This window comes from Schistocerca serialis, chromosome 3 (assembly GCF_023864345.2).
Source record: "Schistocerca serialis cubense isolate TAMUIC-IGC-003099 chromosome 3, iqSchSeri2.2, whole genome shotgun sequence".
Taxonomy (NCBI): domain Eukaryota; kingdom Metazoa; phylum Arthropoda; class Insecta; order Orthoptera; family Acrididae; genus Schistocerca; species Schistocerca serialis.
The window spans coordinates 878958158-878984207 of NC_064640.1; the positions used below are offsets into that span (position 1 = coordinate 878958158).

The following is a 26050-nucleotide window of genomic DNA, read 5'->3' on the forward strand; positions in this document are numbered from 1 at the left end:
AATGTGCAGGAGCTCCATCGTGCATGAACCACATGTTGTGTCGTACTTGTAAAGGTACATGTTCTAGCAGCACAGGTAGAGTATCCCGTATGAAATCATGATAACGTGCTCCATTGAGCGTAGGTGGAAGAACATGGGGCCCAATCAAGACATCACCAACAATGCCTGCCCAAACGTTCACAGAAAATCTGTGTTGATGACGTGATTGCACAATTGCGTGCGGATTCTCGTCAGCCCACACATGTTGATTGTGAAAATTTACAATTTGATCACGTTGGAATGAAGCCTCATCCGTAAAGAGAATATTTGCACTGAAATGAGGATTGACACATTGTTGGATGAACCATTTGCAGAAGTGTACCCGTGGAGGCCAATCAGCTGCTGATAGTGCCTGCACACGCTGTACACGGTACGGAAACAACTGGTTCTCCCGTACCACTCTCCATACAGTGACGTGGTCAACGTTACCTTGTATAGCAGCAACTTCTCTGACGCTGACATTAGGGTTATCGTCAACTGCACGAAGAATTGCCTCGTCCATTGCAGGTTTCCTCGTCGTTCTAGGTCTTCCCCAGTCGCGAGTCATAGGCTGGAATGTTCCGTGCTCCCTAACGCCGATCAATTGCTTCGAATGTCTTCCTGTTGGGACACCTTCGTTCTGGAAATATGTCTCGATACAAACGTACCGCGCCACGGCTATTGCCCCGAGCTAATCTATACATCAAATGGGCACCTGCCATCTCCGCATTTGTAAACACTGCACTGACTGCAAAACCACGTTCGTGATGAACACTAACCTGTTGATGCTACGTATTGATGTGCTTGATGCTAGTACTGTAAAGCAATGAGTCGCATGTCAACGCAAGCACCGAAATCAACATTACCTTCCTTCAATTGGGCCAACTGGCTGGCTGGTTCAAATGGCACCATGGGACTTAAATTCTAAGGTCATCAGTCCCCTAGAACTTAGAACTACTTAAACCTAACTAACCTAAGGACATCACACACATCCATGCCCGATGCAGGATTCGAACCTGCGACCATAGCGGCCGCGCGGTTCCAGATTGTAACGCCTTTAACCGCTTGGCCACCGCGGCCGGCGGGCCAACTGGCGGTGAATCGAGGAAGAACAGTACATACAACTAAAATGAGCTCTAACATGGAAATTAAGCGTTTCCGGACACATGTCCACATAACATCTTTTCTCTATTTGTGTGTGAGAAATGTTCCCTGAAAGTTTGGCCATACCTTTTTGTAAGACTCTGTATATATCTACGTTAAGTAATTATTCAGAAGTTTTCCTGTAGGTTTTATTTTTGTTGAGAATAATAACCCTCCAGATTCAAAACGTAAACTGTCACCTGTAGTCATTGGTACGATTTCAGGTAAAATCCCTCTTTCAGTGTTATTAACAAACCGTTTATTTTCATGTTGGCTGTGCGTGCTCACACAGTCAGCCTCTTCGTTTGTATCTGTAATATTCATTTGACCGCTAGTGATGGGGAGTTCGTGAATGAGTCGTTCAAATGAACGCTTCACTCCAGTGAAGTGTGAGCTAACCACTCAATTTCAATGAACTGGCACTTCAAACTCTTCACAGATAGCACACTCCACACTTTTGTCTAGTTCACTCACTCTCTTCCACTCTTCCTTTTCCACTACATCGGCGCTACGTCACTCATTCTCCCTTCACTTCAGTCCTCCCTCTACTGCCTGTCGACGAATCGCGCGGTGAAATACACTTAGAGCAACAGTTGCACTTTGCTTTCCCATCACCTAAACCGGCGAAGAAACCCCAAATTTCACTACTTTTAGGCGATTGTGAGTTGCTAGCCATTGCATAAGCGTGAACAGAAACAAAAACTGCTTTCCGAATAAAATAATGAGGAATTTTACCTGAAATCGTATCAATGACTGCAGGTGACAGTTTACGTTTTGAATTTAGAGGGTTATTATTCTCAACAAAAATAAAATATACTGGAAAACTTCTGAATAATTACGAAACGTAGGTATATAGACTTTGTGACAGTGGTAAACATACTCATTCCATTTTGGATTAAATTTTAAAAGGAACATAAAATTGGACTGCATTTCGTTGGTAGCTCTAGTTTTCAGTACATGAATAAAACAAATAAGGTTTCAGTTGGCAGATAAAGACTTTTTTTGGCGCTTCATGAGAAAATGTCGAGCAAGATTAAACGTAATATCTTCTTCATATGTGACATGCTTCTCTGTTTATCTTTCCTTTGTCCCCTTCGACCATGCTCTATTTAAGTTAACTCACGTCAGACGCTGTAAGACGCAAAAAGTTGCGTGCACGTTACTGCATAGTTCGGCCATCTGTTGGTAAAATTATGAAGTATTACGAAGCTTTATTGTACGAGCGAGGCGAAGCGAGCGTAGCCGCGGCTGAGCGGCGAACTGGGCAACTTCGCCAGGCTTCCGTACTTCATGAATGAACTACTTCATTTGAACGCTTCACAGTAAAGAGTGAAATGAATGAAGTAGTTCACGGGAATGAACGAGTTCGACCCATCTCTATTGACCGCAAGCGCTGCCAACGGTAAGCTACCGGTAGACGGGTAGTATAACAACTTCACAAATAGTCACGGGTAATGATGTCAGCACTGCAGGAAACAGCTGACGCTGCCTTCCCCTCGCCCCTCACCTTCCCAACCCCTCGCAAACCTATCGTTTCCCGCAAACGCCGCGCGATTCGTCGACAGGCAGTAGAGGTGGGACTGAAGTGAGGGGAGAATGAGTGACGTAGCGGCGATGTAATGGGATGAGGGAGAGGGGAAGAGAGTGAGTGAACTAGAAAAAAGAGTGGAGTGTGTTATCTGTGAAGAGTTTGAAGTACCAGTTCATTGAAATTGAGTGGTTAGTTCACACTTCACTGGAGTGAAGCGTTCATTTGAACGACTCATTCACGAGCTCCCCATCACTAGTTCAAACGGATGTAGGTTGTGTTAGCTACGCAGACGTGAGGCCGTTTGCACTGGACACACTAGCGTGTAGAACTGCAGCAAACGAATCATCAGACGGACAGCAACAGCAGCAACAACTGTACACTTTCATTATTACTGAAAAGATAACTTAAGCACACAGAATGAGAATGGCCGCGTATCAGCTAGTTTTGCCTGGGGAGCTGAGTTAGAGACTACGTGGAATTCTTAGTGGGAGGGGAAAACCCCGGCGCCTATCGACGCGACAGCGGCACGCGAAACAATCGATAGGAGCAGGTGCGTTCTTACCGATGTTGTCGCCACCGTGGTGTACGCTGATGACAGTAACGGAGCCCGAAGCCACGTCACCGCCAGGGTCCGCGGGAGCCGCTTGCTTGGGGAGGCCCCAGCTGCCAACAGACACGCTCGTCTCCATCAGCGGTGTTGGGGCATGGCGGCCGGCTTCGGGGCTTCACATCGCCTCGTCACCTGCACAGCCAGCGCCACCTGGCGTCACACAAATGTACACACTACGCACTGCTGCAGCGCCGCTAGCGATGCACCGCTATTTTACTTCCGAATAACCGGTATTTTTGGGTGTTTGGTTCAAATGGCTCTGTGCACTATGGGACTAAACTTCTCAGGTCATCAGTCCCCTAGAACTTAGAACTACCTAAACCTGACTACCCTAAGGACATCACATACATCCATGCCCGAGGCAGGATTCGAACCTGCGACCGTAGCGGTCGCGCGGTTCCAGACTGTAGCGCCTAGAACCGCTTGGCCACCTCGGCAGGCTTGGGTGTTTGTTTCGTCTCGGTTATAACAGGTGTTTTTTACATCTTACTAATAACCGAGTTAAAAACCAAAATATTAATTACATTCGCGAGCCAAATAAACTGGTACACCTGCCTAATATCGTGTAGGGACCCCGCGAGCACGCAGAAGTGCCGCAGCACGACGTGGCATGTACTCGACTACTTTCAGAACTAGTGCTGGAGGAAATTGACACCGTGAATCCTGCAGGGCTGTCCATAAATCCGTAAGAGTACGAGGCGTGGAGATCTATTACGAACAGCACGTTGCAAGACATCCCAGATATTCTCAATAATGAAACTTTCTGGCAGTTTAAAACTGTGTGCTGGACCGAGACTCGAACTCCGGACCTTCGCCTTTCGCGGGCAAGTGCTCTACCAACTTTTTTTAAATTCTTTTTTTATTGAAACTTCCTGGCAGATTAAAACTGCGTGCCCGACAGAGACTCGAACTCGGGACCTTTGCTTTTGCGGGCAAGTGCTCCACCATCTGAGCTACCGAAGCACGACTCACGCCCGGTCCCCACAGCTTTTACTTCTGCCAGTATCTCGTCTCCTACCTTCCAAACTTTACAGAAGCTCTCCTGCGAAACTTGCAGAACTAGCACTCCCGAAAGAAAGGATACTGCGGAAACATGGCTTAGCCACAGCCTGGGGGATGTTTGCAGAATGAGATTTTCACTCTGCAGCGGAGTGTGCGCTGATATGAAGTAAAAGCTGTGGGGACTGGGCGTGAGTCGTGCTTCGGTAGCTCAGATGGTAGAGCACTTGCCCGCGAAAGGCAAAGGTCCCGACTTCGTTCGGTCGGGCTCACAGTTTTAATCTGCCAGGAAGTTTCATATCAGCGCACACTCTGCTGCAGAGTGAAAATCTCATCCTGGAAACATCCCTCAGGCTGTGGCTAAGCCATGTCTCCACAGTATCCTTTCTTTCAGGAGTGCTAGTTCTGCAAGGTTCGCAGGAGAGCTTCTGTAAAGTTTGGAAGGTAGGAGACGAGATACTGGCAGAAGTAAAAGCTGTGGGGACCGGGCGTGAGTCGTGCTTCGGTAGCTCAGATGGTATTAAAAAACTGAGTGGAAGGATCAACCACCGAACTTGAACAGGATGTCTTGTGACGTCCGCAACGACCAAACACAACGATCAATAACGAACAAAATAAAAAAAAAAAGATGGTAGAGCACTTGCCCGCGAAAGGCAAATGTCCCGAGTTCGAGTCTCGGTCGGGCACACAGTTTTAATCTGCCAGGAAGTTTCATATCAGCGCACACTCCCCTGCAGAGTGAACATCTCATTATTTTTTTATTGTTATCTGTATTATTTTGTTTATTTGTTTATTCAATTTCAATGTCCCAGAAGAAAAATCACACACGAAAAAGATAGGAAAGAAATATAGGGCCGAAGTGACATCCTCGTCACTTCACTGGGAGTACTATCCTGTCCCTCGAGACAACGTAAACCTGGGACTCCCCACCGCTTCGAGGGGTCATGAAACAAGCTGCCTACAAAGTTCGCAAAGTGCGTTTTATATGTAGAGTGGCGTCGGACGATTTCGTGTTGTTCTAGTAGATAATCCCAATAGTCCATGCCCAATATCAAGGTCCGCGAGAGCACGTAGTGCGATGCGTGTCCTCCAATCCAGCGGATTGCCGACGTTTTCTGTGAGGGGTAAAAGACAGCGTCAGGAAAAAATAAAGCGTCCCTCGTGATCGTGGATTCGTCGGTGCGTCGGGGGAGTGCCATGATGAGTTGCGTCAGCCGCCAAACATCCTTTACCTCACCGCACTGCAGAGAATGTTCGTCGGTGTCCTGCATGCTACATATATGGCAGAGCGGGGAATCTACCATGCGAATGTCGTACAATCGTTGGCGGTTGACTGTCTTGCGGTTGTTTGAGCTACCCAGGCACGACTCACGCCCCGTCCTCACAGCTTTAATTCCGCCAGTAACTTGTCTCCTACCTTCCAAACTTCATTCTATGCTGAGTAATGTTCATGTCTGGGGAGTTTTGTGGCCAGCGGAGGTGTTTAAACTCAGAAAAGTGTTCCGGGAGCCACTCTGTAGCAATTCTGGACGTGTGGGGTGTCGCACTGTCCTGCTGGGAAAGTCTCGGAATGCGCAATGGAAATGAAAGGATGCAGGTGATCATACAGGATGCTTGCGTACGTGTCACCTACCAGAGTCGTATCTAGACGTACCAGGGGGCCCATATCACACCAACTGCACACACCCCACACCATTACAGAGCCTCCACCAGCTTGAACATTCCCCTGCTGACATGCACGGTCCATGGATTTACGAGGTTGTCTCCACACCCGTATACGTCCATCAGCTGAATGCAATTTGAAACGTGCGACCCGCCAACATGTTTCCAGTCATCAATAGTCCAATGTCGTTGTTGAAGGGCCCAGGCGAGGTGTAAAGCTTTGTGTCGTACAGTCATGAAGGGTACACGACTGGGCCTTCGGGTCCGAAAGCCTATATCGATGATCTTTCGTCGAATGGCTCGCACACTGACACTTGTTGAACAGACTGTTCAACATATGCTTCAGTGTCGACTGTGTCCAGCCGGCTGCACAGTAGAAGACCTTCACCAGGCAACGGAAAATGCACTGGAAATAGCCAAATTTTGGTTAAAATTGTATAAACTGTGTTGACATGTCAAAAATTATACACTGTATTTTCTGTATCTTTCTGACAATGATAATCAAAACAACAGCAATTGTGCAGCTGCTCGGTATGGAGAGGTCCGGTTCTAGGCGCTACAGTCCGGAACCGCGCGACCGCTACGGTCGCAGGTTCGAATCCTGCCTCGGGCATGGATGTGTGTGATGTCATTATGTTAGTTAGGTTTAAGTAGTTCTAAGTTCTAGGGGACTGATGACCACAGCAGTTAAGTCCCATAGCGCTCAGAGCCATTTGAACCATTTTGAACGGAGAGGTCCCCTTTCCGTACCGGAGTTGAAGAAAATGATTCTGAAGGTCGAATTAACTGCCGATTTGTTGTGCTTATTGTTGCCATGGCTGAGATTGCTGGATGCAATGTGCGCGAGCTGTCATAATTTAAAATGCGCCAACGTTTCGGCCAGCGTTGCAGCTAGCCTTCATCAGGGCCTTACGTTAACTGCTAAATGAACACACTTGATTCCTTAAATAGCTGCACGAGAAAACCGTGTCGTTACTTGATTGGCTGTAAAAGGAGGAGGAGGAGGGGTGAAAGGTATACTTTATTGGTGTTTCCTTTATTATCTGTCATTGGCTGAAATAGCTGTTTTCTATTGGTCTTTATATTAATCCACCCCATTGGAGGAGACGGACGAATAGCGAACAGGTGATGGCTGTGACGTCACACTGTTTACATGCTGTCCAGAAGCCGGCTGCGGCGTGCCATTGCTTTGTGTGCTCGCGACTACTACTGCGGCTCTCCGCGTGTCTGCATGGGCCGCCACGGCTCTGCCGCCGCTCCGTAGCCCTGCTATTGCAGGCAGCCAAGACCTCGGAAGCTTGTACCCGTCCTCTCTATTCATGTTGGCGGGTCTTTTGGCTATTTCTATCGCCTCTCTAATCTTTCTTTTGAAAGTGAGAGGCTGTTTCGCCAGGACGCGGGCTTCTTGAAAAAATATTGGTTTCCCGCACTCGTCTCGGTGTTCCGCCACTGCTGACTTAGTGTGTTGTTTCAGGCGGATATATCTTTCATGTTCCGAGAGCCTTGTGCTAATCGGACGTCCCGTCTCACCTATGTAGACTAATCCACACGCACAACCAATTTCATACACGCCAGCTGTGTGTAGTTTGTCAACTGCATCCTTGGTAGAACCGAGCATGTCTAATATTTTGTTTCTGCTTCGGAAAATTGGTTTGATGTCGGCTTTTCGTAGAATTTTGCCAATACGTTCGGTGACCCCTTGTACATATGGTAACACAGCAATGCTCTGTGCCTCCTTCTCCTCTTCCCTATTAGTCTTCTCCCTTGTCGACATGGTGCTGTCTATCATCTGCTTCCGAGACGAGTGCGGGAAACCAATATTTTTTCAAGAAGCCCGCGTCCTGGCGAAACAGCCTCTCACTTTCAAAAGAAAGATTAGAGAAGCGATAGAAATAGCCAAAAGACCCGCCAACATGAATAGAGAGGAGGGGTACAAGCTTCCGAGGTCTTGGCTGCCTGCAATAGCAGGGCTACGGAGCGGCGGCAGAGCCGTGGCAGCCCATGCAGACACGCGGAGAGCCGCAGTAGTGGTCGCGAGCACACAAAGCAATGGCACGCCGCAGCCGGCTTCTGGACAGCATGGAAACAGTGTGACGTCACAGCCATCACCTGTTCGCTATTCGTCCGTCTCCTCCAATGGGGTGGATTAATATAAAGACCAATAGAAAACAGCTATTTCAGCCAATGACAGATAATGAAGGAAACACCAATAAAGTATACCTTTCACCCCTCCTCCTCCTCCTTTTACAGCCAATCAAGTAACGACACGGTTTTCTCGTGCAGCTATTTAAGGAATCAAGTGTGTTCATTTAGCAGTTAACGTAAGGCCCTGATGAAGGCTAGCTGCAACGCTAGCCGAAACGTTGGCGCATTTTAAATTATGACGATGCGGTCTGATACCCTGAAGAATTTTATTGAAGAAGACAACGGCCGCGGAAGCCTACGCTTACACTGCGCGAGCTGTGTTATCACAGCTGAACATTCCGTAGTCCACCATCCGAAAAGTACTGCGACCAATTGGGAAATGGTATTTCTACTGCGGTTCTAGGCTGTCGCGGGTGCATATGGCCATCAAAATGAGCAACGTTTATATCATTTAACGTAAACATGGTACGTAATTGCCCGCATCTCGTGGTCGTGCGGTAGCGTTCTCGCTTCCCACGCCCGGGTTCCCAGGTTCGATTCCCGGCGGGGTCAGGGATTTTCTCTGCCTCGTGATGGCTGGGTGTTGTGTGATGTCCTTAGGTTAGTAAGGTTTAAGTAGTTCTAAGTTCTAGGGGACTGATGACCAAAGATGTTAAGTCCCATAGTGCTCAGAGCCATTTGAACCATTTGGTACGTAATTAAATGTTACCGTTCCATGTGGAAATTAAAATGCGTTTGTTTCAATAGTTTACTCATTATTTACATCCCGCATGTCCTTACATATGCTTCCATAAAATTTCAGTGTCTTACGATCACTCGCTTTTCATGGCTGCTTCTCAAGTAGCGAAAGCTTAATTATAACCACAACGTACTATGTCTTCTTTCAACAAATTTCTAATTGTAATATTGCTGCTGCCGACCTGTACGTGGCTACAAAATTGGACTGCCGCAGGCTGGTGATATTTCGAAGCCCATTCAGGCGTGTTCGGGTGAGTACAGAAGTGTTAAGTCCTCCACGCGAGAGAAGTGGAATTATTTACGGTTATGTAACTGCGCGAGGAAAACTTGAATTGTGCAATGAGCAACATAATGAATCAATTTCATTTGTCGGCAGAGCTACTTGAAATGTGCCTAACTAGAAACTCCCGGCACAGGCGCGAGACGAATGTAAGTAAATTAAAGCACGAAGCCGTACACCGTCACGGAGTGAAGCAGTCTAATTTAGCGGCTTCATTTAACACAGCTCGTGAACCGCGAAATGATCTCATTATTGGGAACACTTGTTTTTGCGGCTTACTTGCACGATACTGGTTCCCGTCGCAGGCTCCTTCAGACATCCCAATTACAATGAGCACGAGTCTGTGGAACCATTTTCTCTGTCCATATTTCGTTCACTAAGTCAAGCTTGAATATTTAGAAACCAGCAATACCGTCATTCAAGTCAAATACATTTATTTTGTGTGTCGGGCTTATAACTGAACAGCACGGACTTAAGTAGAATACGTGAGAAACATAGTCTGAAAATAAACCATAAACATTCCATTCATTTATTCGTATCAGAGACTTTTAACTATACGTAAATGTAGATACAGAAAATAAATAAACTCAGATGAAAACAAAAAACATATTCCAGAATGAGATTTTCACTCTGCAGCGGAGTGTGCGCTGATATGAAACTTCCTAGCAGATTAAAACTGTGTGCCGGACCGAGTCTCGAACTCGGGACCTTTGCCTTTCGCGGGCAAGTGCTCGGTCCAGCACACAGTTTTAATTTGCCAGGAAGTTTCATATCAGCGCACACACCGCTGCAGAGTGAAAATCTCATTCTGGAAACATCCCCTAGGCTGTGGCTAAGCCATGTCTCCGCAATATCCTTTCTTTCAGGAGTGCTAGTTCTGCAAGGTTCGCAGGAGAGCTTCTGTTAAGTTTGGAAGGTAGGAGACGTACTGGCAGAAGTAAAGCTGTGAGGAGGGGGCGTGAGTCGTGCTCGGGTAGCTCAGTTGGTAGAGCACTTGCCCGCGAAAGGCAAAGGTCCCGAGTTCGAGTCTCGATCCGGCACACAGTTTTAATCTGCCAGGAAGTTTCAAAAAAACATATTTATAAAACATAAAAGAAAATACGAAGGTCGTTCAATAAGTAACGCCCAACATTTTTTCCTCAAAACATGTTTATTGTTAAGAGTCAGAGTTTGGTGACAATATACATCAACATGTCTTGCCCATGACCTATTTTTCTACGTAGTCTCCATCACGTTCTATGGCCCTACATCAACGTTGTGGAAGAGCATGTATTCATTGCTGTTAAAAGCTCTTGTCCTGTAGGCCATGTTTTCACTGCATGATTGACACTCTCCTCATCTTCAAAGTGTGTTCCCCGTAGAGAATCTTTAAGGGGCCCAAAGAGATGGAGGTCCGAGGGCGCCGGTCTGGATTGTAGGGTGGATGAGACAATGACGTCTAACCCAGTTTGGTGATGTGAGCATTCGTGGAACCCATCGTTAGCACCTCTTAGAATATTCGAGAGTCTCGATCTTTGCAGACGAACTTCCAATGATGACCGACAAATATAGATCCAATTGTCGAGTTGTGATGTGCCAGTTGGCGCGAATAAGGGCATCCGCACGATTCAGCGTGTGTGGAGCAGCGGCTGTTGACAGGACGTCCCGAGCGTGGCTGATCATGGAGCTCTGTTTCTGCATTTCCTGAGGCTGTAACTTTCTTAACCCATCACCCAACTGTACTCCTATCAACTGCATCATCGCCATACACTGTACAAAAACGTTTATGGATGTTCACCACGGTTTCTTTTTCTGCACACAAGAATTCAATAACACACTCTGCTTGTAGCGTGAGTCGTATGTGGACGCCATTTTGACTCTTTTCTATAGCTCTGCCATCTGCAGAACGGTTCGAAACTTCACCGGCGCACAGAAGAAACATCAAATGTGAAACACGAACAAGGGCGTTTGTCTACGTATATAAATGGATTTAAAAATGTGGGGTATTACTTATTGAACGGTTTTAGTCGCTTCAGTCTGGAACCGCGCGACCGCTACGGTCGCAGGTTCGAATCCTGACTCGGGCATGGGTGTGTGTGATGTCTTTAGGTTAGTTAGGTTTAAGTAGTTCTAAGTTCTAGGGTACTGATGACCTCAGATGTTAAGTCCCATAGTGCTCAGAGCCATTTGAACCATTTGAACTTATTGAACGACCCTCGTACAAGTGAGAGATATTAAATTATAGATCCCAACACTAAAATTTAACTAACGTACTTTGTTCAACACGTCCTTGCACTATAAAATTGTTTTTGCCAACTAATACAGATACTGAGTAACACCAAACTCCCAGAAAAAGGTGTTAAATCAACGTTCAAAAGCACGACGATGTTTTTACATAAGTGGATAAAAATAAGTTTTTAATGAAAAAAGTCACTGTGACGATAGTTGTTTTCCGATAGGTCATCGATATGTTTGCCTCGTCTGTCCACAAGACGTTTAAGAAACAGTCAGCATTTGCCATTTATACTAGTCAGCAAATCATCTTAACGAAGGTGAACAGATCCAGCATTAATCGGTGAAAAAGGTACCTAACATTTCCACTTTTAAGAAAATCCCTTGTCTTTCTGTGCAGTTCAGTGAAAACCACTTTCCGTTTGTGACAGTACTCTTCAGGACACTCAAGTTTCATCTTTTTGATACTCTGAAATCAAACGGCAAATAAAAATTTATGATAGATTTACTTAATTGCTATGTTACAAAAAAAATTCTTTTTTTGATATTCCCTAGATTTTATACTTCATTATATTGTTTTCTTTATATCAAGAACTAAGTATATTATACAGCTTCAGTACACTAGAAGAAACATTCACATGCTGAGGAACGATGGACTAAACATACTAAATTTGAGAAACGGTATCAGTTAAAAGACGTTCTGGTCGTCACATTTGAGACAGAGTTATTGGCAAATTCAAGGTTTTATTAGGCGTAATGGATATTTTTCACCAACTGTAGTGGAGGTACTCGTTGCAGTTTGAACCAATACGTTTCCTTACATAGATTTAGGTGCGTGTCTGAGAACGTGTTCAAACAATTCTTTCACATCCTCTATTCGCTCTGTGACCTTCGTTGGACACGAGACGGAGGTGTAAGGCTATCGCTCAAGGTAATCGACAGGCACTTGCGCCGAACCTTTTTGAAATGTTTGTTTTTGTATTAACCAAACACCTATGCTGTCCTACACGTCAAGTCTTTGTAATCAGCGCACAGAATGCAACTCAAATTCATTGTCGTCACATTCGCCAGACTTAAGCATGGAGACCGACACAAATTGTGTTTCTAGCGGCGGTACCCTTTGATGAGTCTTTGTCGCTTCGAAAGGATATTTCGGGCGAAATTGCGCTACCGGCGGGCATAATAGCAATTGCTCGGTGGGTTTAGCCGCAGCGCCCGGTTGATTTATCGCTTTTCAACACCACCTCGCTTGTTTGTCAAGAGCTGTCCGACTGTTCTAACGTTCCACGCTCCAATCATTATTACGCAAGCAGATCTACCTCGGGACAAAAGGTAAAGTCTTGCAACAGAATTTCGTTTTTGCACTCACATTCTACGTCGGCGTCTCAAAGTCGTGGCAACCGTACATGGCATAATACGAACGCTAATCAGCACATGATCGACCTCTACACAATCTTGACGACTCAAGATGATATGCTGGTTTGTCTGTTTTTAATGTCAGTCGCATTATAAACATTTTTTATACTACCCGACAAGGTGAACAGTAGTGGTGAGCAGACTCAGCACCCATGTGGTTATACGCCCGAGAAAAGGAAACATGAAGACAGCAAAAGCGTACACTCCGATATTGCCAGAAGTGGAGTGCTGGGGAGCGGTAAATGTTTAGACATAACTAACTGCTGAGATGCGTATTTTTTCTGCAATACTCTTCACAAACTATTAATTATTTTGGCTGTATTTAACTAAAGATATACACTATGTGAACACAAGTATCCGGACACCACCAAAACATGTGTTTTTCGTATTAGGTGCATTGTGCATCCACCTAGTGCCAGGTACTCCGCATCAGCGACCTCAATAGTCATTAGACATCGTGAGAGAGCAGAATAGGGCGCTCCGCGGAACTCACGTACTTCCAACGTGGTCAGGTGATTGCGTGTCACTTGTGTCATACGCCTGTACGCGAGATTTTCACACTCATAAACATCCCTAGTTCCACTGTTTCCGATGTGATACTGAAGTGGAAACATGAAAGGACACGTAGAGCACAAAAGCGTACAGGCCGACATCATCTGTTAACTGACAAGAGACCGCCGACAGTTGAAGAGGATCGTAATGTGTAATAGGGAGACATCTATCCAGAACATCACACAGGGATTCCAAACTGCATCAGCATCCACTGCAAGTACTATGATAGCTAGGCGGGAGGTCAGCAAACTTGGATTTCATAGTCGAGCGGCTGCTCATAAGCCACACATCACGCCGGTAAATGCCAAACGATGCCTCGCTTGGTGTAAGGAGTGTAAACATTGGACGATTGAACAGTGGAAGAACATTGTATGGAGTGACAAATCACGGTACACAATGTGGCGATCCGATGGCAGGATGTGGGTATGGCGAATGCCCAGTGAACGTCATCTGCCAGCGTGTGTAGTGCCAACACTAAAATTCGGAGGCGGTGATGTTATGATGTGGTCGTGTTTTTCATGGACGGGGCTTGCACCCCTTGTTGTTTTGCGTGGCACTATCACAGCACACGCCTATATTGATGTTTGAAGCACCTTCCTGCTTCCCACTGTTGAAGAGCAATTCGGTGATGACGATTGCATCTTTCAACACGATCGAGCACCTGTGCATAATGCACGGCCTGTGGCGGAGTGGTTACACGACAATAACATCCCTGTAATGGACTAGGCTGCACAGAATCAAAAAATGGTTCAAATGGCTCTGAGCACTATGGGACTTAACATCTATGGTCATCAGTCCCCTAGAACTTAGAACTACTTAAACCTAACCATCAGTCCCCTATAACTTAGAACTACTTAAACCTAACTAACCTAAGGACATCACACAACACCCAGCCATCACGAGGCACAGAAAACCCCTGACCCCGCCGGGAATCGAACTCGGGAACCTGCGCGTGGGAAGCGAGAACGCTACCGCACGACCACGAGCTGCGGGCTGCACAGAATCCTGGCCTGAATCCGACAGAACACCTTTGGGATGTTTTGGAACGCCGAATTCGTGCCAAGCCACAGCGACCGACATCGATATCTCTCCTCAGTGCAGCACTCCGTGAAGAATGGATTGCCATTCGCCAAGAAATCTTCCAGCATCTGATTGAACGTATGCCTGCGAGAGTGGAAGTTGTCATCAACGCGAAGGGTGGGCCAACGCCATACTGAATTCCATCATTACCAATGGAGGCCGCCACGAACTTGTAAGTCATTTTCAATCAGGTGTTCGGATACCTTTGATCACATAGTGTAACGTGTGTAAATCCATGTCTCGCCAGAACGAACAACCAGCCATTTCATTCCTATCCTTCATTTTTCTTGAAACGTTAATGTGCGAGGTGCGTTCAATAAGTAATGCAACTTTTATTCTCGTCCAGTTTCGGTAGAAAAAAATCCAGAATTTGTTGTAGGATATCGTGGAACAGGGCCGCCTCAGCTCCCATAGTTTCATGATGCTCCGATTGGTGGCGGTGCTATACCTAGACTTCAAAACGCCGTCTGTAGCGGAGGTGAATTCCAAGCAGAAAGTTTCTTTCAACGGAAAACCAGAGCATTGTAGATATTCATAAGCGCCTACAGAATGTTTACGGAGTGCTGGCAGTGATTCCAAGGACGGCGAGCCCTTGGCCGAGGCGTTTGTCATCATCGCAACGACGTAGCGCAAACCTGCCTGATTTCCCACATGCTGTCCGGCCGCGCACAACTGTGACACCTGCAATGTTAGAACGTGCGGACACTTTCATTCGAAGTGATCGATCGATCAGCATGAAACACTTCGCTGCTCAATTGGACGTCTCTGTTGGTAATGCCGACAAACTCGCCCGCCACTCATAGGTGAGTGCACGCTGAATTCCTCGCCGCCCAACGGAAGACCGTACAGAGCAACGAAGGACCATCTGTGCGGATCCGCTTAGGCGTTACGACGCCGATCGTGACAACTTTTTACTGAACATCGTTACAGGCGATGAAACATCGATTCATCACTTTGAACCGGAAACAAATCTGCAATCAATGAAGTGACACCACACCACCTCCTCTCCGAACAAAAAGTTCAAAGCGTCACCCTAAGTTGGTAGTCGTGGTGAAGTTCTTCTGGGACTCTGCTTGGTGTACTCGCTCTTGGTGCAACAAGCAGCTTGGATGCGTTTGTGCTACTCTCAGTAAATTCGTCGCCACAAAAGTGCAAACGACCTTCTCCTTATCTATGAAAGCGCAAGACCTCACACACGTCTACGCACCAGGGAGGCGCTCAGAGAACTTCACTGGACTGTTGTTTCTTATCCTCCTTACAGCCTGGATCTCGCATCTTCCGAATTCCATCTGTTTGGCCCAGTGATGAATACATTCCGCGGGAAGCCGTAGAAGGATGATTGGAAGGTTTTTGAACCAGCAAGACGTTGCCTCGAACGTTGACCAGGTACCATGCGGGTATACAGGCCCTCCCAGTAAGGTGGCGTAAGGCCATCGCATTGAACGGTCATTATGTCGAAAAATAGGACTCAGTAGCCACAAGAGTGGGGAATAATATGATATACCGGGTGATCAAAAAGTCAGTGTAAATTTGAAAACTTAATAAACCACGGAATAATGTAGATAGAGAGGTAAAAATTGACACACATGCTTGGAATGACATGGGGTTTTATTAGAACCAAAAAAAAACAACGTTCACAAAATGTCCGACAGATGGTGCTGGACAGCAAAACGTCAGTGACTGCGCATGACAATCGTGTATAAAAGGAGCTGTAATGAAAATCGATTGCGCCAGCAGTCGCAGCATGTTGACGTTACCTGAAAATGCGCTTTTAGTGAAGCTGTATTATCAGAATGGGGAATGTGCTAGTTCAGCGTTACGATCCTATCGCCATAGGAAAGGGATTCGAACGGGTAAAGGTCCGTTGACAAATGCAGCTGTGGCGAGAATGATTTCGAAGTTCGAAGCCACGGGTTGTTTAGACGATAGTTCCTGTAGTGGCCGACCGAGCACAAGGCGTAATGCTGCTGAGACAGTGCAGGAAGAAATGGAGACACTAGCGGATTCGTCTATGCACGGGTAAGTCAGCGTTCGTGCAGTCGCACGTCGCACCGGCATTCCATACACTACTGTTTGGTTCGCGCTGAGGCGTACCCTCCGATGCTATCCGTACAAAATCCATCGGCATCATGAACTGTTACCTGGCGATTTGGTGAAGCGGAGGGCGTTTCAAAAGATGGCGGAAGATGACGATTGGTTGAGTAACGTGTTGTGGACCGTCGTGGAAACTCCATTGCACGACGAGAAAGTCACGGTATGGGTTGGATTTACCACATCTACCGTTCTAATAGAACCCCATGTCATTCCAAGCATGTGTGTCAATTTGTACCTCTCTACCTACATTATTCTGTGATTTATTCAGTTTTCAAGTTTATACTGACTTTTTGATCACCCGGTATTGCAATCTTGTACAAAACAAACCTGCTTTCAGAAAAAATGAGTTACATTACTTATTGAACGCCTTTCGTAGTATGCTTCCACTTCACAACTGTGCTTTTCGTCATTCGTTGCTCTGGTACATTTCCAAAATGAAACACTTACACAGTATAATATTTCTTACAGTTCATCCGCATGTTATTCAAAAGCTTGTATCTCCTTACATACTTTACAACATCGTATAAATTTCTGAAGATAGGACGTTTGTATACATCGTCAATGGAATATTTATCGCGAGCCATTTGATCCTTCTTCTTTCGCGTTCGATACTTGTTAAATTTAATGACGTTAACTGTCGTGCCTGTCGGTGAAGACATTTACCGCCATCGCTTTTCGCTCTGGCAGTGTGAGGCATGAAGGCGCAATATAATAAACGGAGGTGCAGCGAGGATGTAGCAGGTCACGTGACGAAAACAGTTCTGCTACGGCCAAGACAACAATTTTCCTTGTCACGTATTATCTTTCTAGGCTTATCGTTGCCTTCTGACGTTTCATTCTTCTCGTCGCGTGAGATTTCAGGTCTTCCCGCTCCTTCAAAACCGCCTCAATATCTAAATCACCTCTAGTTTTACACACACAAGCACACTAGTTCATCGGTAACGGCGTTTCCCGGAGAGAGATGATATATATATGCTGCGGTGCGACCTTGAGCGCCAGAAAAGCGGACAAAGGACACGAATCAGTTGAAAAGGGGAGACGAGGAGCGGCTGGTGGCAAGGGCCGCTGGCATTAATCACCTGGGCTCGTGGAGTCTACCTGCAGGCGCGGCAAAAAAGGAGCGCAGGAATGGCGCCGTGCTGGAATTCTGACAACCGAGGAGCCGTTTGTTTGCCCGCCAAAAAGGAAACGAAAAAAGGAGACGAAAAATTGTCGAGGGTAGAAGAAGCCGTCGACGGAGACAGGAACACGAACACGGACAGGGACAGAGAATGAAGAAGAAATGCAGGGAGGAGGAGCCTATGGAACACATCACCCAGCAGCGTGACATGAAACAAGGCAGGGCAACTGCGGACTCATAAAGAAACTGAAACTTTTCATAAACGCAGCACTACGAAGTCAGAACTGATGGATGGATTGCTATCGTTACCAGAACCCTAGGGAATTAGTCACGATCGTTATCGGAACTTTAACAAATAGAAAGAAAGGGAAAATAAATCGATTTTTCTCCCCACCGCTTTCAATAAACTATACCGTAGGTCTGAGTGAGTGACAATTTTGTACAATGTATCAGAGGTGGTGTTTTGTACAAGGTATCAGAGGTGGTGGTTGTGACTCCAACAGTGTCAAACATTCTGCAGTGACTGTAGTAACAAACTAGTCTCTCGCTGGGAGAAATGAGATCGTCGCTAGGGAGACTATGTTGAGAAATAAATAAGCGGACATGATGAATAAAGATGTGGTATGTTAATGCAGTTTGTTTTATTTAAAAAGCTTGAAGAGTTTTCACATAAAATTTTCAGAAAGCCGTCGTAAAAGTTTAACGGAGGTGAGTGATAGACAAGTACGATTATAAAGCAAATATGATGACTAGTTATTGTTGTATGTAATAAACTCACATTAATGCATTGCTATCATTTGAAACATTAACTTTGTTATTATGATATCGCCGCGCGGGATTAGCCTAGCGGTCTAGGGCGTTGCAGTCATGGACTGTGTGGCTGGTCCCGGCGGAGGTTCGAGTCCTCCCTCGGGCATGGCTGTGTGTGTGTTTGTCCTTAGGATACTTTAGGTTAAGTAGTGTGTAAGGTTAGGGACTGATGACCTTAGCAGTTAAGTCCCATATGATTTCACACTCGCATATTATGATATCGCGCCTATTGAAATTACTTTTCGTGATTTACATAATACTACCGACATTTGAAACGCTGTCGATATCATTTATTTCATATCAGCAAGGAAGTATAATAGTGGAAACAATGAATTCCCTGCCAGCGACATCACTCGGCTTGCAATTAAATTTGTGAAAACTGCCGAGCCAAGTACGAATTAGACGCCCCACTTAAAAGTATTTACTGCGGAGATTTGTTTCAAAAGCTAAGCGTGCTGGGTGAGGTTTTGCCGCTGTTGACTTTTAACCTATATATAAGGTGGTCGGAAATTAACGTTAAAGACTTCTAGAACTTGTAGAGGAGAATGAGTACATCGCTTTTTGAATAGGAACTCATGTCCGGAAACGTCATCCAACGAGACTACAGAACGTCAAAGTTATAGGTGCGGGCGTTTATAAATGTACGTATACACGGGATGATTCCGAGATGATATTACAGACTTTCTAGGATGGTGGAGACCGATAAATGTATTAATTTAAAGTAAGGATCCCTGTACCGGTAACGGAAGAGTCGAAAGTTATAAACAACAACCATTCTGATACCCTGACAGTTGAATACATGTATCGGTTCTTGTGTTGCGAAGAGTATAGGACTGGTAACTTTCAGTGGTGGTAGTGTGGACAAAAATGAGAAAAAATGTCCAGTAAACGTGGGCTCTAAATTGCGTACTTGAGAAGCTACGACCATTCGTTCATCTTCGCTAATGTGAAACACATCTCCTCTACTGAGCAAGTGTTCATAGCTGTTAAGGTACGCACTTTAGAGCCCACGTTTATTGGACATTTTTTCTCGTTTTTGTCCACACTACCATCTTTTAATCATCTACATCTACATGGATACTCTGCAAATCATATTTAAGAGCCTGGCAGAGGGCTCATCGAACCACCTTCACAATAATTCTCTATTATTCCAATCTCGTACAGCGCGAGGAAAGATCCGTGCGAGCTCTGATTTCCCTTAGTTTATTATGTTGATCGTTTCTCCCTATGTAGATCGGCATCAACAAAATATTTTCGCATTCGGAGAAGGCAGTTGGTGACTGAAATTTCGTGAGAAGTGTTTGCTGCAACGTGAAACGATTTGTTTTAGTGATGTCCACCCCAAATCCGGCATTATTTTAGTGACACTCTCCCCCCTACTTCGCGATAATACAAAACGTGCTGCCCTTCTTTGAACTTTCTCGAGGTACTCCGTCAATCCTATCAGGTAAGGACCCCACACCGACCAGCAGTATTTTAAAAGACGACGGACAAGCGTTGTGTAGGCAATCTCTTTAGTAGGTCTGTTACATTTTTAAGTGTCCTGCCAATGAAACGCAGTCTTTGGTTAGTCTTCCCCACAACATTTTCTGTGTGTTCCTTCCAATTTAAGTTGTTCGTAATTGTAATTCCTAGATATTTACTTGAATTTAAGGCCTTTAGATTTCACGGACTTTACTTCTGCTTCCAGAAAGAGATTTTCACTCTGCAGCGGAGTGTGCGCTGATATGAAACTTCCTGGCAGATTAAAGCTGTGTGCCAGACCGAGACTCGACCTCGGGACCTTTGCCTTTCGCGGGCAAGTGCTCTACCAACTGGGCTACCCAAGCACGACTCACGCCCCGTCCTCACAGCTTTAGTTCTGCCAGTACCTCGTCTCCTACCTTCCAAACTTTACAGAAGCTCTCCTGAAGCGCTCACACCGCTGCAGATTGAAAATCTCATTCTGGAAACATCCCCCAGGTTGTGGCTCAGTCATGTCTCCGCAATATCCTTTCTTTCAGGAGTGCTAGTTCTGCAAGGTTTGCAGGAGAGCTTCTGTAAAGTTTGGAAGGTAGGACACGAGGTACTGGCAGAATTAAAGCTGTGAGGACGGGGCCTGAGTCGTGCGTGGGTAGCTAAGTTGGAAGAGCACTTGCCCGCGAAAGGCAAAGATCCCGAGTTCGAGTCTCGGTCCGGCACACAGTTTTAATCTGCCAGGAAGTTTCATTACTTCTGCTTCTTTATTTTATTCGTTCTTTGCTTCTTCTGTCTTCTAAACGATGGATGATCTTATATATTTTATTTTACTGCCTCTACTTTTGATGTTTCCTCCTCGGAGCGCACATCTTAGGCACGACGTAGACAACGGCTGATCACCAGGTTCCTTAGTGTTTCTCTCAATTACGCTCTCCCCCGAAACCCGCCGCAGTCTTATTGGTAAGGTACGTGGAGTTTTTCTGGAGGGTCGTGTGAGCTGGAAAGGAGGTTCCTGTACCTCGGACGATGCCGTCTCCCTCAGTGGGCAGCGGAGCACTTTCCGAGCCCGGCGAGAGGGCAGGGCAGGAGTATACCACGATTTAGTGCTACGGCGTGATCGCTTAATCGGCTGATCTCTGTTACAGAACGGGCTCCGCGGGGAAGCTCCGCCTATACGAAATTTTCAGTACGCCGTCGATGACTTCACCCGATTCTTATCACGTGTGTGATGTCACTGGGTAATCGAGACCTTGCACGCCCGCCCAGCAGGGCGGAATGAGTCTATTGTGTCGGCGGCCGTTTACAGGTTTATCTGCTCCATTAGCTGGACGGCCAAAGCGCCGCCGAGTAATGCGCTCGCCTGCTTTTGATACGAAGCGGACGTCGGGATTAACACCATTTGCTCCCTTGCCACAGGCCAGTCGCACTGGATGTAAGAGAGACCGGAGCGCGGCGGCCTTCCACAGGAATACAGAGTTGCAACCAGTTCGGTCCCGCACCACTGGAGTTCGATCGCGAAACCGCTGCTTTGGTAACTGGGACCCAATCGTTCTTGCCGTAGTGAAGGATTTTGCAAAGCAGATGCTGTTCATTTCACAAAACTGCGTTCTAAAGCTTCTCTATTGTTCAAATAAAAAAAAAAAAGGTCATAGGACACAGGTGGCTGCGAGGTACGAAACAGGCATTCTCCAGGAGTTTGACAAAGTTACGCAAAAACGAAAAACACAACACATGACCATTCCTAATACGGCGTATGAAAACCTCGGAGTCAAAACAGCTTCCAGTCGTTTCGGAATGGAAAAATACAGATCCTATATGGTTTTCAAGGGAATCTTGTACTATTCTTCCCGCAAAATAGTGCCTAGGTCTTGTAATAATGATGGACATAGATAGTGATCACGCACGCTCCTCTACAACGCAGACCAGAAAGTCACAATACAGCGTGGTCGATTGACAGTGACCGCGCCAAATATCTCACGAAATAAGCATCAAACGAAAAACCTACAAAGACCGGAACTTGTCTAGCTTGAAGGGGGAAACCAGACGGCGCTATGGTTGGCCCGCTAGATGGCGCTGCCATAGGTCAAACGGATATCAACTGCGTTTTTTAAAATAGGAACCTCCATTTTTATTACATATTCGTGTAGTACGTAAAGAAATATGAAAGTTTTAGTTGGACCACTTTTTTTCGCTTTGTGATAGATGGCGCTGTAATACAAACGTATCTTTACGTGGTATCGCCGCGCGGGATTAGCCGAGCCGTCTCAGGCGCTGCAGTCATGGACTGTGCGGCTGGTCCCGGCGGAGGTTCGAGTCCTCCCTCGGGCATGGGTGTGTGTGTGTTTGTCCTTAGGATAATTTAGGTTAAGTAGTGTGTAAGCTTAGGGACTGATGACCTTAGCAGTTAAATCCCATAAGATTTCACACACATTTGAACATACGTGGTATCACGTAACATTCCGCCAGTGCGGACTGCATTTGCTTCGTGATACATTACCCGTGTTAAAATCGACCGTTTACCAATCGCGGAAAAGGTCGATATCATGTTGTTGTATGTCTATTGTGGTAAAAATGCCCAACGGGCGTGTGCTGTGTATGCTGCTCGGTATCATGGACGACATCATCCAAGTGTTCGGACCGTTCGCCGGATAGTTACGTTATTTAAGGAAACGGGAAGTCTTCAGACACATGTGAAACGTCAATGATGATGCCCAATGGGTGTTTTAGCTGCTGTCGCAGCTAATCCGCATATCAGTAGCAGACAAATTGCGCGAGAATCGGGAATCTCAAAAACGTCGGTGCTGAGAATGCTACATCAACATCGATTGCACCCGTACCATATTTCTGTGCACCAGGAATTGCATGGCGACGACTTTGAACCTCGTGTACAGTTCTGCTACTGGGCACAAGAGAAATTACGGGACGATGACAGATTTTTTTCACGCTTTCTATTTAGCGACCAAGCGTCATTCAGCAACAGCGGTAACGTAAACCGGCATAATATGCACTATTGGATAACGGAAAATCCACGATGGCTGCGACAAGTGGAACATCAGCGAACTTGGCGGGTTAACGTATGGTGCGGCATTATGGGAGGAAGGATAATTGGCCCCCATTTTATCGATGGCAATCTAAATGGTGCAATGTATGCTGATTTCCTACGTAATGTTCTACCGATGTTACTACAAGATGTTTCACTGCATGACAGAGTGGCGATGTACTTCCAACATGATGGATGTTCGGCACATAGCTCGCGTGCGGTTGAATAGCATATTTCATGACAGGTGGATTGGTCGTCGAAGCACCATACCATGGCCCGCACGTTCACCGGATCTGACGTTCCCGGATTTCTTTCTGTGAGGAAAGATGAAGGATATTTGCTATCGTGATCCACCGACAACGCCTGACAACATGCGTCAGCGCATTGTCAATGCATGTGCGAACATTACGGAAGGGGGAAAACTCGCTGTTGAGAGGAATGCGGTTTCACGTATTGCCAAATGCATTGAGGTTGACGGACATCATTTTAAGCGTTTATTGCATTAATGTTGTATTTACAGGTAATCACGCTGTAACAGCATGCGTTCTCAGAAATGGTACGTTCATAAAGGTACATGTATGACGTTGGAACAACCGAAATAAAACAAACGTACCTACGTTCTGTATTTTAATTTAAAAAACATACCTGTTACCAGCTGTTCGTCTAAAATTATGAGCCATATGTTTGTGACTATTACAGCGCCATCTATCACAAAGCGAAAAAAGTGGTCCAACTAAGAGATACATATTTCTTAACGTACTACACGAATACGTAATAAAAATGGGGGTTCCTATTTAAAAAAACCCAGTTGATATCCGTTTGACGTATGGCAGCGCCATCTAGGGGGCCAACCATAGCGCCATCTGTTTTCCCCCTTCAAGCTAGACAAGTTTGGTTCTTTGCAGTATTTTCGTTTGATGCTTATTTCGTGAGATATTTGGCCGGGTCACGATCAATGGACTACCCTGTATATTGAGATGTCGTCACTATGGTGGCCAGTATGGATGCGACAATTCATCCTCGTCCTCACGAAACCATTACTGGACGATGCATGCTGTGTGTACACGTTCCCTGTAGTTTTGGAGCACAGCATCAGCATATTGGGGAACAAAGATTGTACCATGAGATGGACCTAATCATCCAAAATGATAACATAATCCCTGTCAGTAATGCGACTTTGCAGAATAACCATGATGTTCATGGAATACCACGATACGGGAGTCCAAATCGTCACCAAACCCCCGCCGGCCGAAGTGGCCGAGCGGTTCTGGGCGCTTCAGTCTGGAACCGGGCGACCGCTACGGTCGCAAGTTCGAATCCTGCCTCGGGCATGGATTTGTGTGTTGTCCTTAGGTTAGTTAGGTTTAAGTAGTTCTAAGTTCTAGGGGACTGATGACCTCAGATTTTAAGTCCCATAGTGCTCAGGGCCATTTTTGAACCAAACCCTACCATGTTTCACTCTCGGGACATGAACTCGGCCAGAAGTTGCAAACTGGGTGAAACAGGGCGCATCCGACCAAATGACTTTCCTGCATTGCTCCTGAGTCCAGGTTTTGTGGCTTCGGCACCACGTTTTCCATTTACAGGCATTTGCATCACTGATTAGTGGTTTTGGAATTGCAGCTCGTCCTGCTTTTGGAGCTCCGTTCGTGTTGTTTTGGTGCTGACGGGGCTCGCGAGTGCTACAGTCCAGTTCTGCACTGACCTCTGCACCTGTCGTACTCTCATTTCTCGTCAAAATCCTCTTTAATGAACATCTGTCATGGTAACTCAACGCCGGCCGGAGTGGCCGAGCGGTTCTAGGCGCTACAGTCTGGAACCGCGCGATCGCTACGATGGATGTGTATGATGTCCTTAGGATAGTTAGGTTTAATTAGTTCTAAGTTCTAGGGGACTGATGACAGCAGTGAAGTCCCATAGAGCTCAGAGCTATTTGAACCATCAGATAAGTCAACACTCAACTTTCGTCCGCGTTGTGAATTAGCGGATGACCTTTCTCCGCGTTTCTTGTATCTTCGATACGGTGCCTCTTGACTAGTTGGTTGGCTGTTTGATTTGGGGGAGAGCACCAAACAGCGAGGTTATCGGTGCCATCGGATTGGGGAAGGAAGTCGGGCGTTCCCTTTCAAAGGAACCGTCCCGGAATTTGCCTGAAGCGGTTTAGGGAAAAATCAGGATGGCCTGACGTAGGTTTGAACCATCGTCCTTCCAAATGCGTGTCCAGTGGGCACTGCCCCACCTCGCTCTGTGCGGTGCCTCTCGAAACACCAAACACGTCGGCTACCTTTGTTACCACACACATCCATGCCCGAGGCGGGATTCGAACTTACGTCCGTAGCAGCAGCGCCACATCCCAAACAACAAACGTTTTCCTGTTAGGTCTTGCTGGAGGACTCGATATTCTAGGCATCATGTGTTCTGTCTTGGTGGAATGAAGGGACGGCCGCAGGTTCGATCAGTTGTAGAATTTTGGAACACGTATTATGTTCGAGTATAATGACTTTTTTGGAGACTAGAAATCTACTCTGTAGGAATCAGCATGAGTTTCGAAAAAGACGGTCGTGTGAAACCCTGGAAGCACTTAATTCCATAAATTATCTGGGAGTAGGCATTAGGAGTGATTTAAAATGAAATTATCATATAAAGTTGATCGTCGGTAAAGCAGATGCCAGACTGAGATTCACTGGAAGAATCCTAAGGAAATGCAATCCAAAAACAAAGGAAGTAGGTTACAGTACGCTTCTTCGCCCACTGCTTGAATACTGCTCAGCAGTGTGGGATCCGTACCAGATAGGGTTGATAGAAGAGATAGAGAAGATCCAACGGAGAGCAGCGCGCTTCGTTACAGGATCATTTAGTAATCGCGAAAGCGTTACGGAGATGATAGATAAACTCCAGTGGAAGACTCTGCAGGAGAGACGCTCAGTAGATCGGTACGGGCTTTTGTTAAAGTTTCGAGAACATACCTTCACCGAGGAGTCAAGCAGTACATTGCTCCCTCCTACGTATATCTCGCGAAGAGACCATGAGGATAAAATCAGAGAGATTAGAGCCCACACAGAAGTATACCGACAATCCTTCTTTCCACGAACAATATGAGACTGAAATAGAAGGGAGAACCGATAGAGGTACTCAAGGTACCC

At 46.1% G+C, this 26050-nt stretch overlaps 1 protein-coding gene across 3 annotated transcripts in view; it reads right to left on the reverse strand.

Moving 5' to 3' along the window:
* LOC126471079 (nuclear hormone receptor FTZ-F1 beta) overlaps window positions 1-26050 on the reverse strand; it is a 410975-nt gene that overhangs the window by 135056 nt on the left and 249869 nt on the right. For 2 of the 3 annotated variants that reach the window (XM_050099151.1, XM_050099150.1), the window contains exon 3: window positions 3255-3434. The exons of the other annotated variant lie outside the window; for it this stretch is intronic. In XM_050099151.1, coding sequence (XP_049955108.1) covers window positions 3255-3381 — 127 coding nt within the window. In that variant the 5' untranslated portion in view covers window positions 3382-3434. The remainder of the gene's footprint in view (window positions 1-3254; window positions 3435-26050) is intronic. 3 annotated transcript variants of the gene reach the window in all.